The 17,625-nt window shown below is 42.0% G+C and overlaps 1 protein-coding gene across 2 annotated transcripts; it reads left to right on the top strand.

Moving 5' to 3' along the window:
- The first annotated feature begins 1,764 nt into the window (after window positions 1-1,764).
- On the top strand, window positions 1,765-16,183 carry csnk2a2b (casein kinase 2, alpha prime polypeptide b). Of its 2 annotated transcripts, XR_014921539.1 has the most exons (13): window positions 1,765-2,752; window positions 3,108-3,219; window positions 5,425-5,526; window positions 7,606-7,656; window positions 7,776-7,835; window positions 8,637-8,720; window positions 11,928-12,038; window positions 12,129-12,230; window positions 12,801-12,901; window positions 14,027-14,175; window positions 14,276-14,359; window positions 15,543-15,626; window positions 15,775-16,183. XR_014921539.1 is itself a non-coding variant. In XM_085464558.1 (12 exons), the coding sequence occupies exons 1-11, from the start codon at window positions 2,649-2,651 to the stop codon at window positions 14,350-14,352; spliced, it is 1,053 nt and encodes a 350-aa protein (XP_085320684.1). In that variant the 5' UTR covers window positions 1,765-2,648; the 3' UTR covers window positions 14,353-14,359; window positions 15,543-16,183. The 2 variants fall into 2 exon arrangements, 1 of the variants encoding a protein (XP_085320684.1); XM_085464558.1 differs by having other exon boundaries at window positions 15,543-16,183.
- Window positions 16,184-17,625: the final 1,442 nt, after the last annotated feature.

Here is a 17,625-nt window from a genome sequence, read left to right as displayed (position 1 = left end):
TCAGCACATACAGCTTCAATCATGGGGAAAACTGCTGACTCGACAGCTGTCCAGATGACGATCATCGATTTGCTGAAACAGCTGGCTGTTTGCAGAGTGCTGTACGGAAGCATATTAACGGTATTATGCACCTTCTACCCTATTATGGTAGGAGACACTCCTGAACCAGAGACGTCAGAGGCGTCTTACCTGGGCCAGGGAGAACAACATCTGGATGTGGACCTCCTCTTAGATGAAGGAACAGAGCGGTAGTGAAGTCCCATGTGAATGTCCTGCACTGTGTGATCATTTGTGGTGCAGTGTGGTGTTGTTGGTGGTTGATCAACTCCAAAGTCAATAGAGTGTCTACCAGGACTTTTTAGAGAAATTCAGTAAAATCTTCTTAAGAGCTTTATGGAGACAGCAATTTCCTTTCAGCTTCTACTCATAATGCCAAAACTGCTACCAAATAGTTTGGTGACCATGTTATTACTGTGCTTGATTGACCAGCCAGTTTACCATCACCTGAACGCCACAGAAACTCCGTGAAGTATTGTCCAGAAGAAAATGAGAAACACCCAACCCAAAAACACAGATGAGCTGAAGGCTCATATCAAAGTAACCTGTAACACCTCAGCAGAGATTGCCTCCATGCCACACTGCACTGATGCAATAATTCATGGTAAAGGAACCCCAACCAAGTACTAAGTGACCACGCTTTAGAATTGGAACATTTCTCTATCAGGAATCCTTTTTTTGATTAATACTGAATTTCTGATTGTCAATCAATAATAATTAAAATTAAAACAAAAGAAGCCTTGATATGTCTCATGAATATTGAATTCATCCATGAAAATATATGAAATTTACCAGACGTTTTCGGCTTCAGATGTAAAATACTATTTAATATTACGTTTGAAATAGCTGATTTTTTTTTCAATCATGTTCTAATCTGTTTCTTTCTTACATGAAAGAAACACAGAAAGCATAGCAGGGTTGTTGTTATTATTACTCATTAATTAACAAAAAATGGAGAATATTATTGTAGAACTATTACAAAATACTATAGTGAGATATGTATATTCTTTAAGAAAATCCATGCTACCAAGTTCAAATTTAAGGCCAGAGTTGAACTCAAAAGGTAAAATAGAAACAATGAATTGTATTTCATACTTGAGACAACTCCAATTCATATGAGACAAATTTCGTTAAAACAGAGTGAACAGCAAGGGTGGCAATCTGAAAACTGAAGGTTGCTTTTGTAGAACCTCCAGGGGACCTTCAAGAATGTTCCCAGATGTTTCCCTAAAGGTTATTTAAAAAAACAAAACAAAAACAAACAAACTTAAGGGAACCTCCAGGAAAAGCTTCCTAAAGGTTTTCCTCTAGAATGTTTTCACATTTTGGAGAACATTCTAATTGAGCAAGGTTGCGCTTTGCTGGGTGAAAGTGTGAAGATTTTACAATTTTTCCAAGTGTGCTCGAGAGCATATCTAGTTTTAGGAAAGTGACAGGAGCAACTAAAATCTAACGAGTTCTGCCTTAGAGAGGTAGTTTTTGCACCTTGCTTACAAACAGACGAGACGACACCTGTTACATACCGGAGCCAGCTTTGTTTTTGTTTTTGTTTTACTTACTTTTGCACTCCGTTTTTAAATAGTTGAGAAATCCGTCACATCCTTTTCACCAGGGGGCGCTGTGGCCCGGCTATCCACTGGAAGGTCTCGTTCCTCATTTTCACCCCGGCAGCCAGCGGCTTTCACATCCGGGCGGCTCTCTTGCGCCTCTTCAATCGCAATCCGCTTCCCTTCCCTGCGCTCTCGACTAGGGGAGGTCCGCAGGTGCAGAAGAATCCCCTTGAATCGTGGGGTCTCCGTGAGCGTGTGGCACCGGGCCTCCGAGACGCTGCTTACCCCGCACAGCCGATCGCACATGACGCTGTCTCCGCCGATGGTGGTGCACGGCGCCGAGCGCTCCCCGTCGGTGCGACATCCTCGCGCTCAAGTAGCATCGCAGGCTACCGTTAGCTAACATCATCGATCTCTCCGCTACTCCACCCCCTCCTCTCCCCGAGATCGATCCCCGCTGTCGATCCATCACATCGGTTTTCGGTTGATAGCGAACACCGGCCCACGGTGGGCACCCCTCATTCCCGGACCAGCGCAGGAAGGCCGCCTGTTTCTCCTCGGATTTGGGGCCCGCAAAGAGCAACGTTAGCCTTGGAGTTTAGACCCGTAATTTTTAGACCACCGACTTCCTTTCCAGCCCCCTCTGTGGCCTTTCAGGGGTCCGGTTCTTCTCTACCTCAGTGCCCCGATGCTTCCCCGTCCCTGTGTGTAACCTCAGCTGCTAATCACTCCAAGATCCACCACCCCCTCCCCGTCTCTGCTGCTTCTGTTAACCCCACCAAGGAGTGCTGCTCGGCGGGCAGTGACTGCGGCTTTTCCCGGCGGACATCCCTGGTTTTCTCATCATTCCTGCCTCCACTTTTCTGACTCTGGTTGCTTATCTCTGCACGATAGCTGGCTGGCCAGCTCCGCTTTACACCCACACACGTTATCCCCATTCATACAACTCCGCCACCCCACCCCCCCATTTTAGTCTGCCATCCACATCCCAGCAGATCTCCGTGACAGGCGCCCCACGGCACCCGAGCCACGGGTCTCGCCATGCCGGGTCCGGTGGCCGGTAGCAAAGCCCGTGTGTACGCAGACGTCAACACGCTGAAGACCCGCGAGTACTGGGACTACGAGGCCCACGTACCCAACTGGAAGTGAGGACATTTCTGATTACTGCAGCGTGCATGATAATCGTATGATAAGGGATTTCTGTGGAGGGGAAATATGGCAGATGGGCGTCTATTATTATACATTTAGCTGTGAGGGTGTGATGACACCATGTCTCCCGACCTTCAAGCCTGCTGTTCTTCACTGTTTGACACTTTCCTCCTCCTTACCTCCATCTCTTTCACCTATCCAGCCTGACTTGTATAACATTTTGGCTTGGTATCAGAACCAGAAGTCAGCGGGTAGAACATTTAGAATCAGCTTATAGACTGGCTTAATTGTATGTATCTGGAAAAAAATTCCTCTCTCCTCATATTCCTGTTTTTCTGGCTGTCCCTATAGCAACCAGGAGGACTACCAGCTGGTTCGAAAGCTGGGCAGAGGGAAGTACAGCGAAGTGTTCGAGGCTATCAACATCACCAACAATGAGAAGGTGGTGGTCAAAATCCTGAAGGTGAGCAGATTGATTGGGACAGCACTGCCATCATGGGCATTTTTATTACATTTTAAAGAATAACTATTATTTAATAATATTTTATTGCCAAATATATCTGCAATAGAGCCTTATACTTACCATACCACCAGTTGTGAAAAGCTATTAGATAAATACACAGACTGTATATAAAAGGTGGGAGAATTCTGTGTAATTGTGTATGCATTTGTCTATGCTAAAGATCCTGAGTTCGATCCCAACAGGAAATAAAAATCTCTCGGGCATTGCATTAAGTCAGATATGTGGATCTACCTGCTGTAGTGAGCCCTTGTGAATATGGGAGTAGCTAAAAGTAGCTTTTAGTACTTAAATACTACAATTTCAACAAAACTCAGGGATAAACTTGTTATAGCACATTTAAATCCATATCAGAGCATTCCATTAAAATGCTCCTAAACCAACAGCACAAATGAGGGTGAGAGAGCTGTTGGCTACAGCTCTTTGCATTGAGGTGCATTTCACCCCTATATAGTTGTTATGAAAATGGATTTTAGCTCTTGAGAAAAAAACAGTCTCCTGTAGCACAAAGCAAACATCCTTATTTTTGCTGTAAAGTTTGGTAATTTAACATGGAAGCCTTTTGGGATCGATTTACTTCTGGAACAGGCCTCAAGTGGCCATTTAAGGAACTGCAGTTTTTGGCCGTGGAGATTTCTGCTTCAATTAATGTGAATTTTAAGAAAACCTCAAAGCAGAGTTTGACCAGCTGATGATGTATGACCGCATAAATAATTGTTAAATTAATGAATAATGAAGACATAGCTTTTTTTAGTCTTGAGTATTTCCTGAATAATTAGTCTTTTGCTAGGCTAGGCAGGTTATTCCAAACATCCCTTTGCCTGAGTACATTTTCCACCTCCTCCTGGAAGATCTTGAGGCGCTCCCAGACCAGATGAGATGTCTAGTTTCTCCAGCGAGTTTTAGGTCAGTTGTGCGTGCCCTGAAAACCACCAAAGGAAGGCACCTACCATGCTTGGGGGGGGGAACTCTTCCCCCATCATTTTGCAGTAGAGAAACCTGGCCTCAGTCGTGGTATTGCTGACTCTCATCCCAGCTGCTTAAATGAACCCAAAGACATAATTCTTAAAATTCTGGCAGCGTGAAAGGATTATTTTTTGTCTTAAACCCTGCTAATGCGCTGAGACCGTGTAAGCTGAAAATAGATGCACCTTAGCTTTCCAGTTTTCCTGCATTTGTCTAGTTTAGATTACATGTTTGTTGAATTAGTGATTAAAAAAACTCCAACATCAGAGTCCAAAGTTTTTTCCTGACAAACATTTTGCCAGATGGAAAAAAACAAACAAACTTGGGCCGCTCTGCCCGATCGCCTAAACAGCTAGCGGGCCAGTGATGGCAGCTCTGGGTCACTCAATCACTGCTGATCTGGAGCTAATTGCAGCCCTGCAGTTAAGCCAGGGAGCAAAGCCCCCTGCTGCTTTTGGAAAATCCCAGATGAAGATTAACGAAGTTGGTTCCAGCAGGATGATGACGTGTGGTTACTGTGCTGCAGAGAACTGCCAAACATTTGCATCACATCAGTAATAAATATAACTAATAATAAAGGCAAATATGGGAAATAACCAAACTCCTTAAATTAGGTGCTGACACAAAGCTCCATTTGTAAGACGTAGGTGGTGCGAACACTACAACCGGCTTGGATTGACTGGCTCTATTACTGCTGCCTCACTACTGGTGGATTAAGCTAATTGAGTACACAACATTCACATATCCAAGTCATTTGAGCCCTTCTTAAAAACAGCCACAGCATAAATATCTAGATTTTTAGCTGTAGACCCTGCGTTTGATTCGTTTTTGTCTTGTCACAGTTAGTAGTCACTATTTAACATGGTTACTAAACAACTATATGACTAAGTGCAAGAGGTCTAACCGCTAAAAAAAATTGAGTGATGCCTGTGACAGATGAGGATTAGCTGACAGTCACTTAAATGGAAACCTCAGACTGAGTGAAGCTAAGAGATGCTGAAGAATGCAGCAGCAGCGACAGTGCAAGCAGAGTCAGCAGATATGAGGCGGGAGTGAGAAGAAGCAGCAGGGCAACCTTTCAGATTTGACATCTTTTCCTCTGCTGTTTTTCATTTATTCTGAGACTGCTCTGTTAAATCTTTTTATTAAATCTGGCTGTTTTGTTTTTCATGCTTGTTTTAGCCTGTCAAGAAGAAGAAGATCAAGCGAGAGATCAAAATCCTGGAGAACTTGCGAGGAGGGACCAATATCATCCGTCTGGTGGACACAGTGAAAGACCCAGTGGTAGGCTTGCTAATAGCATGTTTATGTTTTTATGAAGTGTCAAAATGAATCGAGATGTAAAACTAGGGCTAGAGTATGAGCAGCCACAATGTCAGCCAGAGATGCAGCTACTAGATTAAAGCTCCGTCTTTCTGCCTTCTTTGTTTCCCCGTCATTCTCTCAAGAAAACAAACTGTCCCAAGCTCACAGCATTGTGAATAATTACATTTATATTAGGTCTTTGATTTAATGTCAGCCAAATAAGGGATGCGCCATTCTCACTGTTACTTTCCCCCATATTAAAATGAATAAACCGGGTTGACTGGAACCATTTTTTTTAAGCTACAAGTTGGTGTCAGTTTAGAGGCTGCAGTGTTTACCTTGAATACTTCCAAGGCAGCCATGTTGTTCTTCCCATTGTATGTTTGGAAAATTGCTGCACTTCTTGGTGAATTGCATTTGCTGACTGTCGGTGAGTGGAGAAGTGTGAACCTAATGGTACAAAAAGATTTTGTAGTATGTTTCAGCTCCATAGGTATTCACACTGTTTTTATTATTACAGCCAGTTCCCTCTTGTTTTGTTTTCTTTCGGGCGGTGTTGAGCCAGAAGGAAGCAAATGCTAGCTGCTGTGGTTAGAAATATGCAACTGTAGGTTTTCTGGTTGCATCGCACAGAAATGCATGTAAAGGATGATTTGCTTCGCCTCATAAGTGCACTAGCACCACTGACGAGGTGAAGACGTTCAGTTTGGTGACGAAAATGATCTAAAGCGAGGCTGTTGTGGCGTTTCATTTGCCTCTGAAGACGGATGGTTGAGCTGGAAGTGACTTTACTCTCAAACTGTATTCCAGTAGTGAAGTTGGAAAATCAAGGAAAACATGATTTGCTTTGCTCCTTAGTGAGGTCGAGCTCTTTGTGCGTCAGTAGAAATACAACACGGGGCTCTTTTTGTGCTTAAAAAGGTGCTGCAGCACATTCACGGATAGTGCCTGATCAATGCTCTGCGTACGGCTCATTTAGCGAGTCACAAATGCGCTGCTCTGACTCGAAATCCTACTTCAGGGGCATTGCAGTTGAAAACTGGGAAGTTACACTTCAGCTGGAACTCTATCATGCTAAATTCTGTACATCAGTCTAATGAAAACTTATGAGTTATAAAACAAAATAATTAAATAACCTCCATGCAGTCGTCATAAAGGGCCATCGTCATAGCAAGCTTGTTTGCCTGCTGCTGTAAAGTTGGATATTTTAACACGGCCAGCTGTGTGAAATCATTGCTTCTCTTTTGTTTTTGCCTCAAGTGGCCATTTGAGGAACTGCAACTTTTCTTTTTAGCACCTGGATCGCTGGTTTATTGTGCCATTGTGTGCTCACCTGAGCATTTGTTTGTTCGCATGACAAATACTGCAGGAAGCCCCTTACGACATCGTTGTCTTTAGCAAATGATAGACTCTGTGTCGGCACGAGAAACAAAGTAATCTTATAATTCCAGTTTTGCTGTAATTACCGTGTGATTGTTTTGGCTCTCAGCTTCCCATCGGACCTAAAATTTGTGGCGTTTTAATTTTTGTTTTGTAGTCAACAGAAGTTACAGGAGTTTTATCATTTGACCACTTATTTGTTTCTATATTCTGTGTTTTCAATCTGAAATCCACCGCGACGACCAGACTGGATATCTCCTTTTTACAATTTTTCTGAGCTGGGACACATCAACCGACCAGGAAGGAAGGATATTTTTAGGCAGTGGAAATGCTCTGACTAAGCCAGGAGGCCTTGTTCCAGTGCAGCGGTGGGAACCCTGCGGGGTCCTTTGTCTGTTTGTTCCTGTGAACTTCATTGGGTTAGAAAATGATCATTGTATGCACAGCTTTTTGACTGCACGGCTGAGTATCAGGGATGATTCAAATGGTTGTATCGTTCGTCCCGTTTGGGTTGAAATCACATGGTGGGGGCTGCCAAATCACTGGTTTATCAGGTGATTGAATCAGAAATAAGCGTATTCCTGATTTATATATTTCTCTCTCTGTGGTGTTAATTGTTTGTTTTTCCTCCTGATTTCTCTCCACACCCTTCTCATGCTCTCTGTGGTGGCTGTATAGTCCAGAACGCCAGCACTCGTCTTTGAATGCATCAATAACACAGACTTCAAGGTACAATCCTCGCCTCTTTCCTTCATTGCTCGGTGCCAAGTCTCTCATAGCTGCAATCAGTAAGGCTGAAAGAGCAGCAAACCTCAGTGCTTATTTGTGTTATTTTTCTCCCCCTGCAGGAGTTGTACCAGAAGTTGACAGATTACGATATCCGTTTCTATATGTATGAACTACTGAAGGTGAGACATCTCAGCTTTAGCAAACATCGTAGTTTTGTTTTGGATGCTTACATTATTCTACTTTACAGAAACAAAATAATTTCACAAAAACCAAAAACTACCAGTGTCAGTATTGTTAGCCCCCTCGTCTCCTGACCAGTTCTGATGGTATTCTGGCACGGCCCTTGGGCTTCAGTTCACCCCGCAGATTTCAAGTCAGGACTTTGTGCAGGCCAGTCAGTAACGGTCACTTTGGTCTTCTAGAATTCGTTTTTCATCAGGAGCTACATATGTTTTGGGTTGCTGTTGTGTAGGAAGACAAAGCGATGACCCAGACCCAGTTTCACTCCTGACTGCTTGAGGTTTTCTTTGAAAATCTTCACAGATCCTTCTTCCTTTTCTTGATTACTTCCACCTCGACGAGATTCCCGGTTCCAGACTCGCCAACCTCCGCTGTGGGGACGGTGCTTTTCCTCCAAATATAAGCAGTGTCTCTCTGCAGTATATATAAACTTTCTTTAGGTCATTAAAGTTTTAAACTGTTTACAAATTTGATGATTAACCTAATTTTACAAGCTTTGAGTATTACCAATTTAAAGGACGTCATTTCGCAGCAGTGTGTTTTGTTATGGCTTAATGAAAAGGTCTGTTTTTCAGGGGGCTAATAATATTGTCTATAATATTTCTGTTATAGAAATAATTAATGCTGTCTAAAGAAAACTAGTGAGTTTAGAAATGCTATCTTGAAAATCTGTTCTGTTTACCAAAAAAAGAAGCACTTTAATACCTTTTTATGTTGGTGTGTATGTGTGTGTGTGTCAGGCTCTGGACTACTGTCACAGTATGGGAATCATGCATCGTGATGTCAAACCTCACAATGTGATGATCGACCACCAGTTGAGAAAGGTAGGCAGTGCTCTGTGTAGTCTTATTTTGTTCTCCCCTCACACCCCCACACTCACCCTCCCTCACTGGTTATTTTCACCACGGCTTTTCATTCCCATCTTTTGTTATCTCTCTTTTTTTTTCTTTTTTTTTCCCATTTTGAAAAGCAGTTGTTATTGCATTAGCGTGGGCTTTCAAATACGCAGCGTCCCTGCGCGAGTGCATTAGGCATGAGAACCTTAAAATAAACACAGATGTAATTTCCATCTACGTAAATGTCAGGCTCACTGCACACTGTTGGTGCATTTTCATTAGCTATTAGAATCAGATAATTAAAGCGTTTATGATCATCAGTCTGCAGATGCCTCAGGTCACTTTTTATAGGTTATGATGTTACTTAAAAAAAACAAGACCTTTCCAACTCTCTCGGTTACTTCTGACAGCATGTAGTCCTACGTGTATGTGAAGGACTATGGATCTATTTTCTGTCGAGAGTCGCTTGCTCCCGAGTGCCTTTCTCCAGAGCGAGAAAGGCACTCCGTCTCTCTCGTCTCTCTTCCACTTCCAGCGTGAGGAGTGAGCAACACTAACAGAAAGGAAATCCACTAATCAGCACAGCACAAACACCACAACAAATCAAAAACTGGTCTGCTTTAACTGCTCACAGCTTTAGTGACTTAAGGTTAGGCAGCTCGCTGCCACACTGGTTATAGATTATTTTAAATACATGAAGATAGATACTTTGATCCCACAGGGGAAATAATTGTTTAAAAGCAGCAGGATAAATAATAAAAACAGTACAATTTTCAATAATTAAATAATGTAGTTAAAGTAAAAGTGCCACAGGCGCATAGTGACGGCCTTAAAATGAGAGAGTGCGAAAGCTTTATAGATGGAACAGGGATAAAATGTGGTTAAACTAAAGAAGAGTAAAAAGTAAGACTGAGATTGTGCAAAGTGTAATAAAAATATGTACATGGTAAAGAAAGAAGCAGTCTAAAGTCTGCCTGGACAAATTTTGTGGGCATGCTACAGTCAAGTCTTAAAATGAGTCCTGTGGGAAAAACTAAGTGCGCCTCACTGCTTCTATATGAATTATGAGGATAAGTAACAGAATCCACCTGAGTGGTCATCAGCAAATGGGAGCGCTTCTATTAAAACAGACATTTTTTGCAGTGTGCTGGTCTGGAGCATTCGGGTGTATAAATGCACCTGCAACCCACAGGCTACATCTCAGTCTACAGGCCTCAGTCAGCATATTAAAGGTTAAAGTTCATGACAGCGCAATTAGACAAACATTGAATCAGGTGTGGCTTGTTTGGAAGTGTTACCAGGAGAGAGTACGGTGGCCCTGAGAGGTCAAACAGACTGCAACATAAGAAGACACCAGCAAATAGAAAAATTGTAAAAGCTCACAAACCTCTGGGGACCAAATAACGTTACAGAACAGTGGCGGAAGTGGCATGCTAACAGTAAACAGCTAATGGCAAACATGTATGTACAGTATTATATGAATATGTGATTCAAAGGGTTAGGGTTAGCATCTTTTCTCATTCACAGCACGGTTGAACCTTCTGCTTTGAGTCTTTTTTGTTTCTGTCACTTCTGCCGCTGGACCGTCAAGTTATTGTGTCCCGAGAAACACTTTCTGTTGTGCTAAATTCAACTTTTGTTGTGTTTCGTGTGCTTTCGCAGTGTTTGTCTATTTTCTGGTGGTTTCTTAAGTCGCGGTATATTTGACGTCTCAGGGCCACTGTAGGAAAGGATGTTCTCTATAAAACAAGAACATCGCAGCATGGTTTAGGTCTGTAAAGTTGAATGTGAACAGATGAGATCGAAGTGAAAATGCTTGGTCACAACATACAGCAGCACATTTGGTGAAAACCAAAGACAGCAAGCATATCAGGACAAATACCGCATATGCACTTTGGCGACAGTGGGAGGGAAAAATGTGAAGCGATTTGTCAATTTGGCCCAAATTGGAATAGAATAATGATCTCGAGCACAGCAGGATTGCTGAAAAAGAAACGAATCCAGGTGCTGCAGTGGTCCAGTCAAAGTCCAGACCTCAACCTGATTAAAATGCTGTGTCAGCACCTTAAGAGAGCCATGCATAAACAAATACCTGCAAATGCATTGAACCAACACTGAACGGAAGAAAAGGCCAAAATTCCTCCAAAGCGAGACTGATGAAGTCATCAAAATATTAAAAGTCCTGTATGCTCAGAGCAAAGCCATATTTAACTCTGACACATTTGGCATTAACAAGCCTTCACCGGGAAGTTAAATACATTTAATGCCCCAGAAAGCCCGCTTTCTAATAATGTATTCACAATAGGAATCATTGACTAGTTTGATATTTTTCATTTTAAAGCCAGTAATATTTATATATCAGATAAGAAATTACATGTTTTATTTGTTTACATCATGGGTTTTTTTGTGCTTTGTGTGAAAGCAGTAGCAGATCCTGTTTCCTGATTGAAAACAATTCGGTTTTTAATGTTGCAACTTATGTAGGTCGAACTGCGATCTTGAGTTTACTCAGAAACAGCAGCGTCGCGGGAATAAAATCTGATGACAGAAGGGGAAAAAAATGGGTTGCTGCAGAAGTGACAGAAATCAAATTCATCAAAAAATGTTGCCAACAGTTAGCATAACAAAAATATCCAAAGGATGTCATCCTCTGTCAGTAAGACGTCTCAAAGGCACACAGGCATTTCCAGCGGTGCCACAAGGAAATGAGCAGCAATGTGAAGCTGAAATGCAGAAATCTGCGTGCAGCAGACGAAAAGCCGACTTCCCCTTGAAACGTGGAGATGTTCGGAACAAGCAGAGTGTGGACTTGCAGCCAAAAAGCCTTTTCTCTGAACTGGCAACAAAGTGCTCAAACTCAGCTACACACACAAAGCTCAAGAGCAGAAAAATGGCAGCAGGGAGTCAAAATTTGAAGTATTTGGTTTGAACAGACCACATTTTGTTCAGTGAGCTGGAGGGCACTTCAAGGACGAGTTTCTGCAGGGAACAGTGAAGCTCAGTGGAGGCTATGCTGGGCAGAATAAGTTCTCTGTGGAAAGAAATTCAGACTGCAGGTTTATCTTTATTACAAGAAAAGAAAAACAGACTGTAAGATGTCCAGTAGGGGGCAGCAGGCTGATATAGATGTGACTTCACCCAATTTACCCTTAAATTGCATTAACAGGATGTGTCTCTGCTGTGTGTGTTTTTTAGCTACGTCTTATAGATTGGGGTTTGGCAGAGTTTTACCACCCATCCCAGGAGTACAACGTCAGAGTGGCCTCACGATACTTCAAAGGCCCTGAACTCCTCGTGGACTACCAGGTAACACGCACACTGTTTTCTCACATGCAGATAATTGAGATGTCTGTTTTGTCCTCATCTGCAGTGCTGTTTGATGATTGTGTGTTCCAGATGTATGATTACAGTCTAGACATGTGGAGCCTGGGCTGCATGCTGGCCAGTATGATCTTTCAGAAAGAGCCCTTCTTCCACGGACAAGACAACTACGATCAGGTGCCTGTCACACGAATTTTTATACGAGATGAGACAAAAGAGTAAACATTAAAAACTGATTCCATGCACACTTGCGTTAAAAAACTCAGAGGGTCTGCCTCGGCTCATGGCACAAACACACAGCTGTTTGTGGTGTCCTTTTCTCAGCTAAAGGTACTTTTTGTAATTACTTTTTGTAAAATGTAATTAAACCTTTCACCACCAGGGGTCCTCATTTTACCAGAAGGTTTCAGTGCAGTTGCTCATTCTAACTTAACTTCTGTGGGGAACCTTTGTAGAGCCTACAATGTAACCTGTTTAATAGACGTTGTAGTGAGATAGTGTCCTGATGTTTTCATATGTGGCACTAACTTATAAACCAATAAATGGCAGGGTTTGTCGCTGAAGCATAATTTGGCATAATAAATGCAGTAATTGGTCTGAGTTTCCCACAGTTTGGTAGCATAGACTATATATTAAAAGATGGAGGTAACCACTGTCTTAAAGCTTGTGTGTTACATTTTTTAATGTTTTGGAAGGTGTTAAAAGTCTGCTCTGACATGTATGATCTTCCACTGTTGTTTTTTCCAGCTGGTGCGGATTGCCAAAGTCCTGGGGACAGACGAGCTTTTCGGCTACCTGCGTAAATACCACATTGAGCTAGACCCACGCTTCAAGGACCTCCTAGGACAGTAAGTTCACTCGGCCTCAAGAAAAATTACATGAAAATCTAGAGAAAGACAATCGATCAACTCATAAAAGACAATAAAATTAAATAAAACAACAAGGGAAATAAAATGAAAGCAAAACATTAAACAAATAAAATGTATTTGTCTATAAGGATGCTACACTTGATCCAAATGCCAAGAGGAATAAATGTCTTGTTAATAAAGATTTAAATGTGTGTACCATCTGAACTGTACGGATATGGAGAGATGGATTATTCCATAGACCTGGTGCTAAGAGCAACTGGGTAGGTGACCTCAGAGTACTTACAGGTGTATGAATGTGATGTTCAAAGCTTTAAAAGTAAGCAATAAAATCTTAAAATCAATTCAAAAACGGAAAGGGAACCAATTAAGAGATGTTTGTGCTTTTTAATACCAGTAGAGAGGCAAGCTTCCGCATTCTGGACTAACTGCAACCAAAGATGACTGTTCGATACCAAAGGGAATTACAGTAGTGCAGGTGGGAAGTGATTGAAAATATCAATAACCTTTTCCAGGTCATTTTGCAAGAGATAAGGTTTTACTTTGGCAGTGACTCTGATTTGATAAAAGTAAATTATAGAGGCAGTCCTTATTTGTTGATCCATTTTAAAAAGAAAACTTATCAAAAATCATGCCCAGGTTTGTTTGTTTTTTTATTACAGCAGCATGACAGTAACGAGCCGAATGACTCGGCGTGTCAGAAGAGTTGATTGAGGGGTGAAATTTACCAAAGCAAATAACCTCGGGCTTTCTTTCATTAAGATATAAGAAATTTATCATCACACAGAACTTAATGTTGCTAAGAAAGCTGAACTGATGCTCCCATGCATCTGCTTGTCAATTGAATGAGGATATATGCCTGGATGTTATTAGCAAAGCGGTGGAAAGAAAAATTATGTTTTCTAAAGGTCAAACTTAGAGGCAACATATACAATGAAAAAAGAAGTGGGCCCAGGATGCACCCTTGAGGCACTCCATAAGTGAAAGGTGCTGTTGTAGAAGAAGAATCTCCCACATGTACAGAGAAACTTCTATTCTTTATGATTTGAACCAAGTCAGAAGCATGCCTCCAAAAATGGAAACATGTTTGTCGTCATTTGCCTGCAGGCAGAGCAGGAAGCGCTGGGAACAGTTTGTGCAGACGGAGAATCAGCACTTGGTGAGCCCCGAAGCTCTGGACCTGCTGGACAAGCTGCTACGATACGATCACCAACAGAGACTGACCGCCACAGAGGCCATGGAGCACCCCTACTTCTGTAGGTTTTTTGGGTTTAATGACTAAATCAAAAGGAAATCTATTATTCTCAGAGATATTCTGGTTTTTAAACATGGTTCCCTTTCCCCTCGCTCCTGCAGACCCTGTAGTGAAGGAGCAGTCTTTGTCGAATTCTGACAGCAACATGGTTTCCAGTGGCAACACTACAGCGCGATGAAACACAGGTAACGGCTTAAAGAACATCATCAGAGCTCATCCGTGAGGAGTTGAAAGCACACACAGAAGTCCAAACAATAATCAGATGAAGTTTTCACGTGTGCTCAGATTTTAAGTTTAATTTTTCGCTGTAGAAAGAAGTTTTTTCCCACGCAGAGTGTACAGCGGATGTTAATGTTGTCACTTATTACGGAATCAAACTCAAAGTATTGTTAGTATTTCCGAGCTTTAAACGCTGCATGGTTGTACTGTTTACCACACTCCATATTATCCATTGTTGATCTACACACGTGTTCGTTGTTGCCATGGACGTTGCACGCTGTCGTTGTCGTGTCATTGTCATGAGACAAACAAAATCACAGTTTAGTAACGCAACGTGCTTACAGGAAAGTAACAGTAATCTAATTACTTTTTTGCAATAGTAATCCCTTTATAAACTCACTGTGCTTTTACCGCCATATCCAAAATTAGCTGAAAAAGGTGGATGCACACATTAAACGTGGCCAAAATCTTCAGTAATGAGGTAACAAGGAGTTTGCACAAGGATAATCCCCAGGAGCGAAAGGCTCAGGTTGGCTCTGTGTGATGTCAGTGTCTGAAAAAGGTGGACTAAAGCAACTCGTTTGGGGTGGAGGATGGCCTGAGGGCATGTAGTAGGCCTCAGAATCAGATAAATATGTAACTAATTAGGAATCGGTATTGTCTTACAAAGTGTTTCAGTCAAAAATTCAGATTCTCCTAATTGTCAGGTTTCATCCAGGTGTCTGCAAGACTGAATTTAAGTGTGAAAAGTCAAAGTTGATTATCAATAATGAGCATATCGTGATTTAATTTGGCATGCGGTGAGCTAATGGCATCCTCATAAAGGCTGCCAATCGTGAAGCTCCGTGAAGGTGCCTCATTTCCTTGTTGCTCAGAAACAGAAAGTGGAAGGCGACAGGTATTGGCGCTACAGCTGCCCGTCACGAATGAGCTAACTGCAGCGTGCTGTCAGTGTGGTTTTACAAACGATGAAATCCTCGTGTTACGGCTTTATTATCAGCACAACACCAGTGTTTATGTTTGTTATACATCGATAACTCCCTGATGATGTCTGTCTTCTGCTTTAAAGAAGCCTGGAAGCAAAACGTCCGTGAGTTGCTGCTTTAATTGATTCGACTCCTCTCACTCGTTCTTTGTCTCTCTTCACAGAAGCGGAAAAAGAAGTTTGTTACCTCAACTTTGTACCCGGTTGTGACAGTGACTTTGACAAGTGTACAGTGACAATGGATCAAAGTAACTCTGACCAGTTACACACTCACAGATACACACATCAGTGCAAGCACACCTCTACATGTACAAACACAGATGCAGACGTGTATACATAAACCCTCCTCCTCTGTATCAGTCTGTGATTGGCTTGTCCTGGTTCCCTGTCCAGCAGACCTGACCAGTGAGCTTGAAGCTGCTCCACCCCCTCCACCCATTGTCCCCCTCAGCTGGTCTCTGTCCTCACAGCTCAGTTTCATGTTGGCCAGTGAAGACAAACTACAATTCAGTCCCTCCTCCTCCTCTTTCTGTCCAGCCCTCCTTTATAGCGCCCCCCTCTTTGTTTGCATCAGCATGGAGAATGAACAGGAGCGTGAACCTGTACAGGTCCTGCCCCCGACCCTAACTCGTCTGTCTCCTTCCTGTTTTTTCCTCCCCACCCTCTTCCCCCTTCAGACAGACAGGCATCTTAGCACTACTCCAGATCTGAAAGTGGCATGGTGGACTCTCTCTAGATAGAATGATGATGACGATGATAATAATATTAATATTAATGAAAATTAAATGATTTTTATTTAGATGAACTGCACGCGTTGTGAGTGATTTTTACTGCTCATTTGTTTTGATATGGCGTGACATTTATTATGATTATTTTATATTTTGGTTAATAAAGGAAAATGGGTTGAGTTAAAGGGTTCCAGTTTACCTAAAATACACAAGATGGCCTTTAACCAAAGATATTTGGGTATTAAAACAACATGTGAGCAAAAACTGTGTAGTGCATTTAGTTTTGATGGATAAAAGCCAATATTAAGGTATTTTAAAGTTACTTTAGCTCGGGATGATGAACTCATTTTGCACTGTGGGTCATACAAAGCCCTCTTTGATGTCAAATAATTGCCAATTGATTAGATTTAATGAAATTTAGTGTTTTTCATTTGACAAAATTACACGGAAAATATACATGCAATCAAATTACTTCCGTGTCAGCATTTTGGGCCAACTTTCAGGTAACGCCCAGACTCTCTGTCCAGCCGCCGCCTCCAGCTCTTCTCAGGAGATACCGAGCGTGTCCTGGGTGCGTTAAAGGAAATGGAAAACCTGCACTCAGTGTTGTAAGAGGACACAGACTAAAAGTCGGTGAGCTAATCAACAGAAGTGATGAGGACGTTTGTGCAGTTAGTAACACAAACTTTTAGATGATAGAAAAAATTAAATTTGATGCTTGGGGTTTAAAAAAAAAAAAAGACCAAAGAAAAGGGTACCTTCATTAAATTTTTAGTTTTACGACATCTCAAAACATTTTCAGTTCAATAAAACGCCTTTTGCATGTTCATCATATATTGGTGTATAAAAGTCTTTAACTCAATTCAATTTTATTTATATAGCGCCAAATCACAACAAAAGTCGCCTCAAGGCGCTTCATAGATACAGAGAAAAACCCCAACGATCATATGACCCCTTATGAGCAAGCACTTTGGCAACAGTGGGAAGGAAAAACTCCCTTTTAACAGGAAGAAACCTCCGGCAGAACCAGGCTCAGGGAGGGGCGGGGCCATCTGCTGCGACCGGTTGGGGTGAGAGAAGGAAAACAGGATAAAGACATGCTGTGGAAGAGAGACAGAGATTAATAACAGATATGATTCAATGCAGAGAGGTCTGTTAACACATAGTGAGTGAGAAAGGTGACTGGAAAGGAAAAACTCAATGCATCATGGGAATCCCCGGCAGCCTACGTCTATTGCAGCATAACTAAGGGAGGATTCAGGATCACCTGCTCCAGCCCTAACTATATGCTTTAGCAAAAAGGAAAGTTTTAAGCCTAATCTTAAAAGTAGAGATAGTGTCTGTCTCCCGAATCCAAACTGGAAGCTGGTTCCACAGAAGAGGGGCCTTTAACAACCCCTCATTCGTTGCATTTTGCTTCCAAAGAGCCAGACTTTGTATTTTTTAAAGTGGTTTTGAGCAACTTTTCAGGTTGTCACAAAATACACAATTTGTTCCCATTTCGTTAGTGAATTTATGA

Source organism: Copadichromis virginalis, linkage group LG7, assembly GCF_057382275.1.
Source record: "Copadichromis virginalis isolate Kocher_CV1m ecotype Utaka linkage group LG7, C_Virginalis_male_GT1.1, whole genome shotgun sequence".
NCBI lineage: Eukaryota > Metazoa > Chordata > Actinopteri > Cichliformes > Cichlidae > Copadichromis > Copadichromis virginalis.
Note: the sequence above shows the minus strand (reverse complement) of the source record. Positions and strands in the feature narration are given on the sequence as shown.